We start from the raw sequence: 17066 nt of genomic DNA on the forward strand, positions 1-17066 counted from the left end.
AAATCTTCTTTTCTAATCTTTTTCATTATGTTAATTTTTTTCCTTATATGTGCTTCTATTTTGGATAAAAGAATACAAAAAGTCTTCTAGTTTTCTAATTTGTTTATCTTTAAGGAAAAAAAAAGAGATGAAATGCAGATAAATTGTGTATTAAAATATATTTTTTATTTGTCTTGAGTTAACATTTTGAGACTTTTTTTTTATTTGTTAAATGGTTCAGTTCTTTGATTGATATAAATGGAGATTGAGTTTATTTAATTTCTGTAATATTTATATTTTAATTTTTATCTTACTTTTTCTTCTTCTATTTCATTTTTTAAAAAATATTTTCTAATAATATTTTTGAGATCACAAAATTAAAAATTTTATCTTTCTTGTAAAAACTGTATAGGAATTTTAAATTTAGATATTCTTATGATTTAAATGGGAAGAAGAATAAGTAATTTTTCTTTCACATTTTCATTAAAGTGTCTATTGAGTAATCTATCAAATCTAACAAAAACACTTTAATTGGTTTTGTAAATAGTTATTAAGTGTTGTTAATGGCAAAATGAGACCGTAAATATAATAGAGGTAAGTAAATTTATGGAAAGAAAAAATCTAAATATTCGGTAGTATAATTACTGCCCAACCATTTTTTTTATAAATAAAAATGAAAGTGGGTCCCACTCGTCCAAATCAGTGTCAATATTACCAAAAAAAATAAGAAATGCAGGCCCAATCACCCAGCTCAGCCAAACTAATATCCGTTTGTGGTGGATGTGACGGAAGGGTTTAAATGTATTGTTTTTGAAAAATAAAGCTCCTATTGGGAACAAAAAAAACATCAAGGGCTCAGTTGGCCCACTAGTTATAGTTCAGGGGTCTGGCTAGCCCTTTTCCCTATATAGTAAGACATTACATCAATTGTTTTTCTTTTCCAATTACAAAACAAACCATAAAGTTCTAGTTGTAGACCTGTGGTTAGATATTTAGCGTCGAAGATTGAGTTCACGATCTCTCTTCTTAATGTGGTTAATTCTACACTTTGTACAAAAATTCTCCTTCCATCCTAATTTACCATACCAGGAAAAAAAAAAAATCAGAACTGGTAACCTGTGCAACAAACTCCTCTGTTGGCATGTCTGCGCCTATTTAAGTAGCTTCTACGGCTTGCTGTATTGCCTGTGCAGCTAAACTCTCCCTCTCTCTCTCATTCTCGATACGATATAACTCCAGCCATTGCTCAGTAAAGTTCTTTCACTATTTATTCACCAACAACAGAAAGCTATAAGCAAATAGCTGAAAAAAGAATAAGAAACTATGGTTTTTGTAACAGTAGTCGGTCTAAGCTTACTCTTATGCCTTGCCCATTGGATTTATACTTGGAGGAACCCGAAGTGCAATGGCAAACTCCCACCAGGTTCAATGGGTTTTCCCATCATCGGAGAGACCGTTCAATATTTTATTCCTTGCACGAATCTTGACATTCCTCCTTTCCTCAGAGAGAGGATGGAGAGGTACCTATATATGGATTGCATTACATTATTTTCTTATAATCATTATGTTCAACTAGTACTTTCTCTATATATTTGTGCTGTAGGTATGGTTCTCTGTTTAAAACCAGTATAGTTGGCTACAAAATTGTAGTTTCTACAGATCCAGAGATCAATCATTTCATATTCCAAGAAGAAGGGAAGTCATTTATATCCTGGTATGTGGATAGCTTCACTGATATTTTCGGAAAAGATAATTCCTTCTTTCTTCAAGGCTTCGTCCACAAGTATGTGAGGAACTTGACCTTGAACTTTGTCGGTGTTCAAAGCCTGAAAGAAAGAGTGCTTCCTCAAGTCGAAAAGCTGACTTGCAAACATTTGCAGTCCTGGTCCAGCCAGGGCACAGTCGAATTGAAAGAAGCTATTTCTACAGTAAACTTCATTCCTTTTTTTTTTGTATTGTTTTCTAACCCTTAATTCTTTTCTTTACACTCCCTAACCAGAAAAAGAAAATACTATCTCGAGTTTCAAAAAATAAAAGTTAAAAAAGTGATTGCTTACTAATCTATCATAATTTTGATTTTGATAGCTAGATCACGACCGACTTGGAAAAACGGATTATGGATTATTCAATAATATTATATGATTAATTTATGTGATTATTAAGAGGCATTATAATGTTGATCATACATTGACAACCATAATCGCAAACTACCCAATATAAATGTGAAACATCATACCTAATATCATGTATGGAAGTATAATTAATTGGAGCCACATATCTAGTGATAAACTGAGTCCATACGATGATTTCTCACTTGAATTTTTACAAAATAATAATTGTTATTATTATTACAATTATAATAATAAGTTTTGTGCCACGTGCCTCATGGCACATAATGGCCATAAGATGGACAAAGGAGACAAGTCTCCTTATGGTCATGAAGAAGAAAAGTAGGGACAGGAAGAGAAAATGAGGAAAAGGGAAAGAAAGGAAAAAAAAAAAAGATGGAACTATATAAATTCATGGGTATCAATTTTCAAGGCTTATATATTTTTAACTTATTCAATTAAGCTTTTAAAATGATTTTGAATAGATAATTTTTGGAGTAAATTTCCTTAATAATCTCTATTTGTTTTGATTTGGTTAAATCTAAATTTCTCGACATTTTTTAGTTATAATTCTAAGATGTTTGAGCACTTTTATTTAATTTGTTTGGTTGAATTTTATATATATATATATATATGCATTTGTGTGGTTGTTAATATGTATATAATAAATGGATTTTCTCGCAATATGTTTAGTTGATTTTACAAAGGAGATTTTGTCAAAATTTTGTTATAAATTTATTTAAGCAATGATTAAGAATGATGTTGACTTTCTATTGAAAAAGAATATTAGATTTAAGCTCCAATCAATCCAAAACCAAATATAAAATAAATTTACATTTAATATTATTTTAGTTGTTTCTTTTGACCTTTATTTCTTAAAGGCGTTACATTAAATTTACAGTTTTGAGTAATATTTCTTTTGTGGAACAAAACGCAAGCAATAGCCTCAAAAACCAGTAGGAATATGTCTAGGGAAAGCCAACGCCTACGACATCCATAAATTATATATATTAACATGATTGTGATGGTAAAGTTTTCTATTTATGGATGTTTACCTAAATCCATAAATTATTGCTTTAAGATCTTTCAATTTAGTGATTTAGTATTGATTTTGCAATTTTTAATATATAGTTTTGAATATAACATTTCATCTTTAAAAGATAAAGCTAGTTATATGAATTATGGATGTTATATTAATATGATTGTTCATATAATAGACCAGCGAGGTTAAACTCTTTTTGGAGTGCGCATATATAAAACCCTTGAAACTTAAAACTAAAAAATATAATCTACTTTGCGGTTTGTTCTACAGATGATTTTTAATTTTAGTGCCGAAATGCTATTTAGTTCCAACGAAACAGAGTCCACGACGAAGTTGAGGAAATCCTATGCTGCTTTTCTAGATGGTTTGATCTGCTTCCCTCTGTACATTCCTAGAACTGCTTACTGGAAATGTTTACAGGTTTCTTTTTTATCCATCTCACTTATAAGTTTCTATGGTCTCACATTACTAAAATCAGTTACGATTAAATAATTGATTTCATCCTGGTAATAATTTATAGGGACGTAAGGAAGCAATGGGGATTTTAAAGAGTATGTTAGAGGAAAGGCGTACAGCACCTAAGAGAGAAAAGAAAGATTTTCTTGATGTTATGGTAGAAGAAACCAAGAAAGACGGAAGCTTCCTAACAGAGAAGATGGTTTTAGATCTACTTTTTATGCTTCCTTTTGCTTTTTTTGAGTCTACCTCCTCGACTATGGTATTAGCAGTGAAATTTCTTGTTGAAAATCCTGAAGCACTGGAAGATTTAACTGTGAGTAATTAATTCAGCATTTTTTTTCTCTTTTTTCTTTGTATATTGTAGAAAATAGAAATGATGAGTTTATTGATTTTATAATTCTGATCTTTTACAATTGAATCTGTTGATATATATACATGTATATGTCCAATGGTAGCCTATTCTACTCGGTTGCCTTGGCATTACTATCCAACGTCTCTTTCTTTTTCTGGAAAAGGTTGGAGCGGCCTTTCCCTGCCACAGGGATGGTTGCTCCCTTTTCGAGGCATGTGATGAGCCTGCGTGCGGGTCTCGAGCCATGCTTTCTTTATTTCCTCTTTCAACACTCCCCCTCAAGTTGGGTTCATAGAGGTTGATCGAACCCATCTTGCTCAAAATTGAGTGATGCGTCTGTTTATCGAGTGCCTTTGTAAGGATGTCAGCTAGTTGGTCCTGGCTTTTGATATACGGAGTTTCAATTTCTCCTTTTTGAACCTTTTCCCTGATGAAGTGGCAATCCACTTCAATATGTTTTGTTCGTTCATGAAACACAGGGTTAGATGCAATGTGACGGGCGGCTTGGTTATCACAATGCATCGTCATAGGTCCGTTGATTTCAACCTTCATATCTTTGAGGACTTGCTTGATCCAGATGAGTTCGCTAGCTGTATATGTCATTGCACGGTACTCAGCCTCTGCGCTGGATCTAGCAACCACGTTCTGCTTCTTGCTTTTCCATGTTACTAAGTTTCCTCCCACAAAGACACAAAAACCAGTGGTTGACTTCCTGTCACTACTTCTTGCCCAATCTGCATCAGAGAATCCAACTATAGAGTTAGAATTTTTTTTTCATCCATATTCCCTGTCCTGGGGTTCCCTTTAGGTATCTGAGAATCCTATCTATAGCTTCTAGGTGACAAGTGTGAGGGGCATGCATAAACTGGCTTACCATACTTACTGCGAATGATATGTCAGGTCTAGTGACAATGAGGTATATTAACTTTTCTACCAAACGTTGATAATGTCCTATGTTGGCTAGAGGTTTTCCATCTTCAAGATTGAGTTTGACTTTAGTTTCCATAGGGGTGTAGGCTGGTTTAGCCCCTAATTTTTCGGTTTCTTTCAATAGATCAAGAGTGTATTTCCTTTGACATAGGAATAAACCTTTAGTGGACTTTGCCATTTCTATGCCTAGGAAATATGAGAGCTGCCCAAGATCCTTAATATCAAATTCTTTCTTTAGACTTTGCTTGACATTCTTAATATCTTGGTCATCATTTCCTGTTATTATGATATCGTCAACATAGACAAGAATAATGACGGTGTGTGTGAGCTTGTGTTTGACAAACATAGAGGAGTCAGAATTGCATTTAGTAAAATCAATTTTTAATAGAAAGAGGCTTAGTTTGGCGTACCATGCTCTCGGAGATTGTTTAAGCCTATAGATGGCCTTTTTTAGCTTACATACCAGGGAAGTATATGTGGCTGATTTGTGACCTAGAGGGAGATTCATATAAACTTCTTCTTCTAGGTTTCCTTGTAAAAAGGCGTTCTTTACGTCTATTTGGAATAGGCTCCACCCTTGATTAGTTGCAACTGAGAGAAGAATTCTGACAGTGTTCATCTTGGCGACTGGAGCAAATGTCTCTTGGTAATCAATTCCATAAGTTTGAGTGAAGCCTCTGGTGACGAGTCTAGCCTTGTATCTCTCAATGGTCCCATCACTATTATACTTTATTTTGTAGATCCATTTGCATCCAACTAGTTTCTTATTTGCAGGAAGAGGAACAATATCCCAAGTGTCATTCTTTTCTAGCGCTTGAAATTCATCTTTCATAGCCTTACACCATTTTGGACTAGTGCTGGCTTCGTAGAAGTTGGTTGGCTCAGGATGGGATGAGATCTGGCTTAAGTAGCTAGATATTGACTTGTTATGGTATCATAGGAAATAAAGCTTTAGATAGGATACGATACCGAATGAGATACATAATCTCTTAATTTCAAGGGGGGCGAGTTTGACGAGTGGACCTTCTCAAGGCGATTGCTTCCTCCTCAGGTTGAGATTGGCTTTCAGAGGTTGTATCTCCAATTGTATTGTCTCCCCTTGAAGGAATTGATCTTGAGACAATGGTCGGCTCCCCCTGTGGAAAATCCTAAGTAGGGCTGCTAAGAGAAAAATCAGAGTTAGGCGGAAATACTAGCGGGCAAGGTCCATGAGGATTATCATGAGTTTGGGTGGTGTAATAAGGGACTGTCTCGAGAAATGAGACATCACGAGAGATGTAGGTTTTATGAGTATAGAGGTCATAACATTTATATCCCTTTTTAGTGGAGGAATATCCCAAAAATAGGGTCTTGACAGAACTCTTATCGAGTTTGTATTAGCGGTTTATGTTAACATAACAAACACAGCCAAAGACCCGGAGATGACTTAAATCAATTTTCCTACCTTTGAGAACCTCTAGGGGACTTAACTGTTTTAAAACGACAATGGGGAGTCTATTAATCAGGTAAGCAGCAGTTAAAAGGGCATCAGACCAAAAAGTCGATGGAACATTATTTTGAAAAAGGAGAGTTCGAACGACATTAAGAAGATGTCTATTGTTTAAAGAATGTAGAAAAGTTTTGGTTTATGTATTCTGTGCCATTGTCGGATCGAAATTTTTTTAAAGCAGCATTATATTGGTTTTGAATGAAATTATAGAATTCTTGGAAACGAGAAAAGACTTCATTTTTTCCTTTTAGCAAATACACCCAGGTAGTACGAGAATAATCGTCAATGAAAGTGATAAAATATTTAAAGTGATTATAGGAAGTTACAGGAGCAGGTCCCCAAACATCAGAGTGAATTAAGCCAAAAGCTTTTTCAGATACATTGGAGGATAAGGAAAAAGGTAAAACGAGTGTGTTTAAAAAATTTACACACATCGCAATTGTTGGAACTTAAGTTGTAATGAAATAATTTATTCAAAACATTGTCGGATGGATGCCCTAACCGTTGATGCATTAGTATGCCTTGGTTAGGGTTTGTTGACAAAAAACATTTCTTAGGAGGTGCATAAAGGTAGTAGAGGCCATTTTCTAGTTTTCCCTCACCAATCGTCTTCCCGGAGATTCGATCCTGAAAAATGACTGAAGTAGGTGAGAAAATAACATTGCAGTTTAAATCACAAGTAATTTTACGTACAGATAATAGATTCGATTTAAATGCAGGCAAATATAAAATATTTTCAATATGTGAGTTAAATAAATTTGAAGTGCCATATCCTTGAATTTTGACTTTTTCTCCATTGGCAATAGTCACATGGTGAGATGGAGAAACCAAATTGAGGTTGGTTAGGTTTTTTGGATCCCAGGTCATGTGATCTGTTGCCCCTGAGTCAATAATCCAGAAATTTTGACAGGGTTCTGAAGAATTTTGTAAGGAATTTAAAGCAGTGTGAACCGAACCTGACCCGTCGGGTTGAGTTAACTCAAACCCGTTGGGTTTGAGAACCAAGGCCTGCAATTGGGCCAACATTTCGGCCATTTGGGCCTGATGTTTCTGCTGGGCTTGTAGTGCCTGGTGGGCTTGCTGGGTGGTTGGGCCTGGAAGGCCTGTTGAGCCTGCTGGGCCTGGAGGGCCTGATGGGCCTACTGGGCCTAGTGGCTCGGGCCGGAGAAGTCAGGTCGGGTCCAAGGTTGGCCCGGGTCGGGTTGTTGTAACCCTAGGGAGTCGGGTCGGGGCGTCATATAACTATCTGCATATGACGCCCAGCCCCCGAATTCCCTTTTCTCCCTAGGGTTTCCTTCGGGTCTTCTTCTTCTTTCTCTTCGTACCCCTTCGTCGTTCCCCCCTTCCCAACCTCGGGTTGGCTTGAGCTCGGGGTGTAGGTGCCAGCAACGAGCACGGCTGTGACCCTGCTTCTTGCAGTGGTCGCATCGCTCGCTCGTGCTCGCCTCTCCCCATGTTCTGTTTCTTGCGGTGAGATCGGGGCGACGCGATGCAAAGGCTTGATTTTCCGCGAGTTCAGTAGAGGCCGAGGGATTCATAAGATTTCTTTGTGTCTCCTCAAGCGATGTCGATGCTCGGTAGTTCCGGGGACAGGAGGATTTGGGATCTCAAGCTCTCGTAGCTTGAGTCCAATCTTCCCAGGTAAGTGAATACTATATCATTGTCGGCTCGCTTTTGAATTTCTGTTGGGTCCGTTGAAGGTGGTAAGTAGGTCTGGAGTTCTTCCCATCTTGTCAATATTTCTGTGGCATATTGTGAGCTTGTTTTTGTGCCTTATGTAATTCTGGTCAATTCCTGTTTGAGATTAAATATGTGAGCAAAATTTTGTTGATGGCCATATAGGCATTTTACCTTGCCCCATATTGCTTTTGAGTTGACATGCGGGCACGGAAATTTGGGGCTCCATAGTCTTTGGTAGCGTTGACATGAACAAGTGGTGCGTGCGCCATTTTTAATTTTTTTACTTCTTCCAGCCGGGTCTTACGGTCTAGTAGGTTTGGGTTTGGGTTTAGTCCCTGTGATGAACCTCAATTTTCTTCTGCCACTAAGCCCTATGTAGACAGCTTTTGACCATTCGAAGTAATTTTGATTACCTCTGAGGATTATATTGGTCAATCTGTTATCGGTTTGAGACATGATGAATTTCAAAAAGGAATTCTAAGAATTTGATTTTTGTTTGCTTGATTGATATCTCACAGGTTTGAATCCTGCTCTGATACCATGTAGAAAATAGAAATGATGAGTTTATTGATTTTATAATTTTGATCTTTTACAATTGAATCTGTTGATATATATACATGTATATGTCCAACGGTAGCCTATTCTACTCGGTTGCCTTGGCATTACTATCCAACGTCTTCTTTCTTTTTCTGGGAAAGGTTGGAGCGGCCTTTCCCTGCCACAGGGATAGTTGCTCTCTTTCTCAGGGCCTGTGATGACCTGCCCTACACTGGCTTTCTGCCTGTGCAGTGTCTGAGGCCATGCTTTCTTTATTTCCTCTTTCAACATATATGTTCATCAATGTTTCGTTAACTGGCCTATCAGAAAGAACATGAAGCCATTCTAAGCAACCGAAAAACCAATGATTCTGAAATCACTTGGGAGGAATACAGGTCCATGACTTTTACTCATATGGTAAGTCCCAACAATTTCCAGGAAAGCTTTGTATTATTAGTACTGCCTGATATCTAAAATATCCTTCATCGTTCAAGTTTTTTATTTGCATTGCAGGTTATCAATGAAACAACAAGGCTTGCAAACATTGTCCCAGGAATTTTCAGGAAGGCTGTCAAAGACGTACAAATAAAAGGCAAGTTTCAAAAGTTAACATGTTAGGAAAATTGCTGATGTTTTTTTTTCAGTTTCCTACCATCAACATCCCTCTCAGAAGATTATAAGAGCTATATATGGCTACATGCAGGATATACAATTCCAGCAGGCTGGATGGTTGTGGCATGTCCAACAACTGTTCATTTGAACCCTGTGAAATACAGTGATCCTCTGGCCTTCAATCCATGGCGGTGGCAGGTAAACTCAAGACATATAAATATATATATATATATATAGCATTAATATTAGTTATTATTCCTTGTGACGAAGTTTCCATTTTATAAAACGAGAGGGAGAAGAACTGCACTCAGGATCAAAGAATTATATGGCATTCGGAGGAGGAGTGAGACTTTGTGCAGGAGCTGATTTTGTTAAACTGCAAATGGCCATATTTCTCCACTATTTGGTTACAAAATACAGGTACTCCATCGGGTATTCAATCTCACTCGCTGCTCTTTCCTCTTTATATTAACCAAATTAATTAAAATTAACGTTGTAAATTATTAGGTGGAGTGTGATCAAGGGACATGTCCTGAAGAAGCCAGGCGTGGTGTTTCCGGATGGTTTCCACATTCAACTCTTTGACAAAAATACTAACTAAGAGTTGGACGACAAATTTGTGATGTATCTTATTTACTATAATATGTGATTCTAGTTCAGTATCCGTCCGTACTTGACTTGATTCTTAATTAATTAAAAATAAAAATAACATTCAGAGTCACCGCGTCTAATAATAATGGACACTTCAATCCTTGGGTTTGAATTTACGATGGGATAGTATTAGGCCACCCTCTTTCGGTCTATTTTGTAGTTAATATAATATTAAATTCATAATTAATATTTTATTTCTCTCTTATTTTTAATTTAAATTCTAGAGTTAGCTACCTAATTGCCAGAAATTTATAGAAAATCTTGTCTCTTATTTTCGCTCGGGATCTTCTATACTCTAAATTTCAATGGTTAGTCAACTCTTTATATCTATCATTTTAATTTTAATTAATATAATACATAATCCCATTCAACTCATCAAATGATACCTCTAATCATTATTGTTCTGTTGATTAGAGTTTTAAAAATTTAAATTTAATAAAGAATATAAATAAAATCAAAAAAGTCATTAAACTTAAATAAAATTTGTAAACTTTTTATATTTAAATATTAATAAAATTATTTTTTATTATGTAAATGATAGTCTTTAGAATAAGGACCATTCTTAGAGAATATCTCATAATTTACGTTATTTTTATTTTAAAAATTAATATATACTAATCGTGTACTCGTACATTACATATCTGTTATTATTATTTTTATTGTTAAATTAAACTGATAAAATATAATTTAATAAATTTTAATATTTAATATCTTAATATTTAATATTATCTATAATATTTAAAAATTAATAGCAAACTAACAATATTTAAATATTTTTCTTAATTTTTAAAAATTTAAAATTTTATTAATACAATAATATAAAAATTACTTTAAAAATATCTATTATTAATATTAATATTATATAAATTAATAATATCAATGTAATTGATATTATTATTTTTAAAATTTAAAAAGTTATTATATAATAAAAGATTAATTTATTATTAAATATAATATTAAAAATATAATTAAAAATATAATCTTATTGAATTAGAATTATTATATAATTAGAAAACTAATATAATAATTAATATAATTTTAAAATATAATTAATATGTTATTTCTTAGAATAGAATTAATATCATTATCTAATTAAAAAATTATTTATTAGTTAATATAATATTAAATTATAATCAATATTCTATCTTTTAGGATTAAATTCAATATTTAATTATGAATATAACTTATTAATCAATAATTTAATAAAAAATAATTATAAAATTTCATATAAATTTGAATCACACCCGTCAAAGATAGTAGATATGTCAAAACAAAAATTCTATGTATGAAATTAAGCATATATGTCAAAAAACTTTAAGTTTCAAAAATTAATATATACTAGTTGTTTCGTTGCATGACATTTATTATTATTTTAATTATAAAATTAGTTGATAAATATAATAAATATTTTAATATTTAATATTAATTTATAATATTTAAAAAATAATAGGAAAGGTTCTTCTTCATTTTTAAGAATTTTAAAATTTTACTAATATAATAATATAAAAAATCTTAAAAATATTTATTGTTAATTTTAATATCATATAAATTAATATATTATAATTTTCTAAATAAAAGATTTATTACATAAAAAATTCATCTATTATTAAATATTATTTAAAATATTATTTTCTATAATAGAATTATTATTTAATTATAAAATTAATATATTAATTATATAATATTAAAATATAATTGATATGTTATTTTTTAAAATAGAATTAATATCATTATTTAATTAGAAAATTACACATAAGCTTGAATGTTATGTGCTAAAAATAGTACATACGTCAAAACAAAAATTCTATGTGTCAAAAATTAAGTACACATGTCGGGAAAAATCTTAGGTCTCAAAATTTAATATATACTAGTTGTTTACCATGCATTACACGATAATTATTATTATTTAAATAATTAAAAAATTAAATTTATAGATAAAATTTAATGAATTTTTAATATTTAATTAATTTATAATATTTTAAAATTATAAACAAACTAATTATTTTTAAATATTTTTAATTTTTAAATTTTTATTAGTGTAATAATATAAAAATTATTTAAAAATATATATCAATTGTTATTACTATTTTCTAAAATTAAAAATTATGTAATTAAAAATTAATTTATTAATGAATATAATATTTAAAAATATTATTTTCTATAACTAAAATTGTTATCTAATTAAAAAGTCAATTTAGTAGTTAATATAATATTAAAATATAATTAATAAACTATTTTTTAAATAATCACTATCTAATCAGAAAATTAATCATCATCTAACTACTAATATGTTATTTTTTAGAAATAAAATAGTGTTTAATTAGAAATGTAATTTATTAATCAATAAATTATAAAAAATTATAAAAATATATAAGCTTGAATTTTATATGTAAAAATAAAAAATTTATATGTAAAAATTAAATTATATTAAAAAAATTTAATATTATATTTTATTATATTTAAAAGGGTGGTATTGTCTACGAGGCGTATCCTATGAAGTATCAATAGCCTCCCCAACTTTCCAACAAAAAAAGTAATAAATATTAGCATAAAAGTAGAATATGTACGTCTTCATCATTTCATTTCCGCTAACGAACATAATTAAAATTTGAAATATATACACACTGTCTAACAGATAACAGTATTTGCAAAATAATATAAGAGTGCGTACAATATAAACAACACGAATGCGCGTATGACTAAATCCCCTTAATCCAATCTTTCTGTTTTTCTTCCTCTTAAAAAGCCAACTTAATCTCACACTCTCTCTCTATGATCTCCCTCTTCACTCCTCTCTCCCAACAAATGTCTTTCGCTTTTACCAAATCATTATTTAAATTTGAACTATGAGACATGGGACTTTTCCGACGACTTTTTGGTCCCAAAAAAGCAGGTTCCGGTTCTTCCCCGACGGCCAAGGACAAAAAGCGATGGAGTTTCGCTAGATCTTCAAACACAATTCCTTCACTTTCCAATAAGCGTGATATTTCTTTATCAGGTCCGTTTGATGATAGTTTAGATGCGAACAAGCACGCTATAGCCGTGGCAGCAGCCACTGCAGCGGTTGCTGAGGCCGCACTTGCCGCTGCTCAAGCGGCTGCTGAGGTTGTCAGATTGACTAGTGGTGGAGGGAGAAGCACCACTACTAGTAATGTCTCCGGTCACGTTAGTGGAAGTCACCGCCGGTGGCAAGTGGAGGTGGCTGCGGTTAAAATACAATCGGCGTTCCGTGGTTATCTGGTTAGTAACTGTATTAATGTTTTCCATAAATACCCTTCGAATGTGTGGGAGTTTTATAGTTTGATCCGGTGCTTGTTGGTAATTTAATCCGATGGTTTCATAATCTATATAGAATTGGATATATATAATATATATATACCTAATTTAAATCTAAAACTAACATTTAAAAAAAAAAAGAGAAAGAAAATGAATAAAGAACTGACCTGAAAATGCAAAGAGATAAATGAAAATCGCTGTTTGAACTGAAATGAATAATTTATGCTGTTTTTTTTTTTTTGGTTGTTATAATAAAAGAATGGTGGTCCAGTTGTCGTGGAAGATAAAAACAAAAGAAGAGAAAAAGGAACAGTTAAAGGAAGGGGGGCCATAAGTAAGCGCCGACAAGTGGTTCCAGTGAACTCAGCATCGTGCCATTGCTAAAGTGATTTTAGTTACCAACTTAACTAGCATCACCAATATATGACGACCTTATTATTATGAGAATAAATAAATAAATAACTCATTTATTTGGTAAATATCAATGCTTTGCACGTGCCATAGTTCCACACGTGCATAATTCATGTTGTCAATTGCGACATAGCTGTGACGTTATCATCACAATTGCAGACTCTCTCACACGCTCTTTCAGAACGCCTGACATTTATTTATTTTTCATTTGGTATCGTATTGGCTGCATGTATTCTTTGTTGACCGTTGAGGGTGTAGCATGTGCATTTTGTCAAATTCAGAGTCTCTTCTCAGTCTGTTGTCTGCCTGTTCCTTTTTTTTTTTTCTATTATTTTTTTTTTCTCCCGAACTGCCTAGCAATGCTATTCTTATTGATCTCTCTCAAGTCAAAATCTTTTCTTTCTTTTTTTATTTAATTAATTTACTTTAGTGTTTGTGACACAATGATTAATTCCACACTTGTTTCCTGTCGTTACACTATTCAAATCTCATGCTAATGTGGCCCAAATGTATCAAATCAATGATGGGCGTCAGTTGCCAAAAAACTTCAACTTTAGAAGCTTAAAACAATTCCATACTTTCCCATTTTAAAATGGTAGTATACTTCGTTAGATTTTACATTACGGTGTATCACATTAATGTATGTATTCTTTAATGTATTTGAATGGAAATCAACTTGATCGATGTTCAAGGGCTTTATCAGTCCAGATTGAGAATGCGGATCTGACTATTTTTATGTTAAATTTTTCTTGTTTATTTTTGGGTGGCATTGAAGGCAAGGAGGGCACTCAGGGCGCTGAAGGCATTAGTAAAGCTTCAAGCTTTAGTGAGAGGCCACATTGTGAGAAAGCAAACAGCAGACATGCTTAGGCGCATGCAGACGTTGGTGAGAGTGCAGGCTCGAGCTCGTGCTAGTCGTTCTCACGTGTCAGAATCATTTCATACTACTAGAAAGTCTTCTCTGCCACATAATACTGTGAGCCAACCTTCCTATTTTGTTTTTTCTGCTGTTTCTTTTATTTTAGTTGGAAAGTAAAGCTACAAGTTGCTTATGTAATTTTTCTGACCCGTGAGGATGGCCCTTCAGATGCTTTTAATGAACCTCCATAATTTTGATTATTGATGCACATGGAAATTTTACTCGTAAGGGACCATCATGAGGCATGAGGCCACCTAGTAAGATGGAAGTTAGTTCCTTTGCCTAGGAACAATGCATTTGCAAATTATGAAGGATATAAGCAATTGGGCATTGTCAAAGTGCTGTCTTTGTGCTTATTGGCTTAACTTTGAAAGCAATTGCAGCTGCAGTTTTCACAGACTTCTCTGATAATAGTCCATTCAAATACTATGGAGACTTGAACTTAAAAGATATGAAGATATCTCCATCGTATGTCGTCTTGTTCATTTGCTTTCCAGGATATCTGAAAATATCCTGAACTTTATTATACTGCTCAATCATTTAAATATTTGTCAAGAAAGTTTTTCCTGATTTCTCTGGTCACTTGTAATCTTGTTAAGCAAAACCAAGGTCAGAACTCAGATGCAAATTGATACTAGTTAAGACATTTAAAATATATGCTTAGTAGCAAAGATAATCATGTGATATGTGAAATGTATCAGTGCCAAGGAAACTCACGATTGTTGTGCCAACTTCATAATTTTGCTCGTTTTGAAGATTTTAACCTCAAAGAAATTTGTATCTCTATATTTAGTTAGGTGATAACCACTTTTTAACTGCATTTGCAGGTCCCTGCAAGTCCTCATAAGGATTATCATCTTCAGGGTTATAATACTAAATTTGATGGGCCGTCAATCCTTAAGGTACTTCTGATTAATTTCTGTAGAATCTTGTGCGAAATACTTCTAGAGTATGTGAGGCTATTTAGAAAGTTTGTTTAGCTGTTTTTTCAGGACATACATTTACTTCGTCATGCATACAGAGAAAAGTGTGTTTGTGTAAAACAAGCCATTAGCTTTTTTATGGGGGAAGGGAAAATGAAAGCTGAACCACATCTAAGATTCCACAATGCACCAGACCCACCCACAGAATTGCTCTTTTGTTCTCCCTTTCTCACCAAGAAATAAGAAAGTTCAGTATTTTTGTAGGATTGGATATGCTGAATTATGCTTCCAAGTATCAATCCTGATGTCATCGGCATATTGCAATTTCCTAGGAACTCTAATTGCATTTGCATTTTCAACATGTGCAGAGATGTGGTTCAAATTCAAACTTCAGAGACATCAATGTCATGCACCTAGATGAAGCAAAACTAGGTGCAAATTGGTTGGAACATTGGATGGAAGAAAGTTTTTATAACAACCATGGCAGCATCCCAATGAGAAAGCAACATGCTGACGATGAGAGAAGTGACAAGATCCTTGAAGTGGATACTTGGAAGCCCCACATGAAATCCCAGAGTGTTGGAACATTTCAGATGTCGCAGGATGTTTTGGCATCAGAATATAAGAACCAGAGCCTTACAACATTCGACTCACCGTCAAAATCATCAACAAAAGCAATAAATCAAATGCCGACTGTGCCTTCAGGAGAAGTTTTATCATTAAACTCTCTTAAATTCCCCCTTGGAAAGGACGAAGCGGTTTTAAGGACAGTGGAGAACAGCCCCCACGTGTTTTCCCCATCATCTAGGCCTGGAAGTAGTGGCAGAAGGGGTACTTTTACACCGACAAGGAGTGAGTGCTCATGGGGCTTTTTTAATGGATATTCAGGTTATCCAAACTACATGGCTAACACAGAATCCTTCCGCGCCAAGGTTAGATCACAAAGTGCCCCAAGGCAGAGGCTAGAGTTTGAAAAATATAGTTCAAGCAAAAGATCTGTGCAAGGGTTCTATGAAGCAGACACTATTTCAGAAAGGGGCTTTGCACAACAAACCAACTTTAGGAACAAAGCTTATCCAGTGTCTGGCCGCTTGAATAGTAGACTAGGGAGTACCGATTTGAGGTGACAACCACTTGTTTTCTAATCTGTTTTTTTTTTTTTTTTTGTTTCTCCGATCTTTTCCCTCTATCCAATGTGTGGCAGAATGCTATTGCTGTAATTATTTAACCATGATCTCACAAATCTTGTCCGTATGGAATTGAATCATTGGTGTTTCAAATATATGTAGTTACCAAAATTTGTGATTGTACCTTTATTTGTTCCGGTAATGTTCAATTGTTATTCCAGTTGTGCTCACATTTTTCTTCTAATTTTTCTTAATGTTGAATTTGCACTGAAACTCTGCTATTGGAATTTCTAGCATACTAGCAGCAGAACAGCCTTAATGTGTCCTAGTCTCCTTCGATATCATGAATTTACTGTTTGGTTACCGCCAAACTACTTGAACTTAAATGTACGGGAAGATTTTCCATCATGTGTCTTCCTATTCCGGAGTTTTTACTACCGGACCTCGAGTTATTGAAGCCATGATGCTGCCACACTCTGTAGGCATGGTATCTATACAAACTTCTCCGTTCATTTTCCATTAAAGAAAAATGCTTGTTCCACTTTTTCATGATTATGTGAATGAATTTTGG

General features: G+C 33.5%; 2 protein-coding genes across 3 annotated transcripts; both read left to right on the top strand.

Moving 5' to 3' along the window:
- Nucleotides 1-576: 576 nt before the first annotated feature.
- Nucleotides 577-10044, top strand: LOC8258282 (cytochrome P450 87A3). Of its 2 annotated transcripts, none has more exons than XR_007215407.1 (9): nucleotides 577-1499; nucleotides 1583-1907; nucleotides 3400-3549; nucleotides 3650-3901; nucleotides 8904-8993; nucleotides 9090-9168; nucleotides 9280-9386; nucleotides 9459-9608; nucleotides 9696-10044. XR_007215407.1 is itself a non-coding variant. In XM_002510780.4 (9 exons), exons 1-9 carry the CDS (start codon nucleotides 1303-1305, stop codon nucleotides 9787-9789), a joined length of 1422 nt encoding a protein of 473 aa, XP_002510826.1. In that variant the 5' UTR covers nucleotides 580-1302; the 3' UTR covers nucleotides 9790-10044. The 2 variants fall into 2 exon arrangements, 1 of the variants encoding a protein (XP_002510826.1); XM_002510780.4 differs by having other exon boundaries at nucleotides 580-1499; nucleotides 9481-9608.
- A 2398-nt stretch (nucleotides 10045-12442) lies between these two features.
- Nucleotides 12443-16725, top strand: LOC8258281 (protein IQ-DOMAIN 23). Its single transcript, XM_002510779.4, has 4 exons — nucleotides 12443-13079; nucleotides 14302-14502; nucleotides 15273-15347; nucleotides 15737-16725. Exons 1-4 carry the CDS (start codon nucleotides 12693-12695, stop codon nucleotides 16493-16495), a joined length of 1422 nt encoding a protein of 473 aa, XP_002510825.1. The 5' UTR covers nucleotides 12443-12692; the 3' UTR covers nucleotides 16496-16725.
- The last annotated feature ends 341 nt before the right edge of the window (nucleotides 16726-17066 follow it).

This window comes from Ricinus communis, chromosome 4 (genome assembly GCF_019578655.1).
Source record: "Ricinus communis isolate WT05 ecotype wild-type chromosome 4, ASM1957865v1, whole genome shotgun sequence".
In the NCBI taxonomy this organism is placed as follows: domain Eukaryota; kingdom Viridiplantae; phylum Streptophyta; class Magnoliopsida; order Malpighiales; family Euphorbiaceae; genus Ricinus; species Ricinus communis.

What these genes read in the sequence shown, in the direction of transcription:
- LOC8258282 (XM_002510780.4), top strand. Translation starts at nt 1,303, where the DNA reads ATGGTTTTTGTAACAGTAGTCGGTCTAAGCTTACTCTTATGCCTTGCC. An exon ending in CTCAGAGAGAGGATGGAGAG is followed by an intron (nt 1,500 to 1,582) that starts GTACCTATATAT and finishes TTTGTGCTGTAG; the next exon opens with GTATGGTTCTCTGTTTAAAA. An exon ending in TATTTGGTTACAAAATACAG is followed by an intron (nt 9,609 to 9,695) that starts GTACTCCATCGG and finishes GTAAATTATTAG; the next exon opens with GTGGAGTGTGATCAAGGGAC.
- LOC8258281 (XM_002510779.4), top strand. Translation starts at nt 12,693, where the DNA reads ATGGGACTTTTCCGACGACTTTTTGGTCCCAAAAAAGCAGGTTCCGGT. An exon ending in CGGCGTTCCGTGGTTATCTG is followed by an intron (nt 13,080 to 14,301) that starts GTTAGTAACTGT and finishes GTGGCATTGAAG; the next exon opens with GCAAGGAGGGCACTCAGGGC. An exon ending in ATGGGCCGTCAATCCTTAAG is followed by an intron (nt 15,348 to 15,736) that starts GTACTTCTGATT and finishes CAACATGTGCAG; the next exon opens with AGATGTGGTTCAAATTCAAA.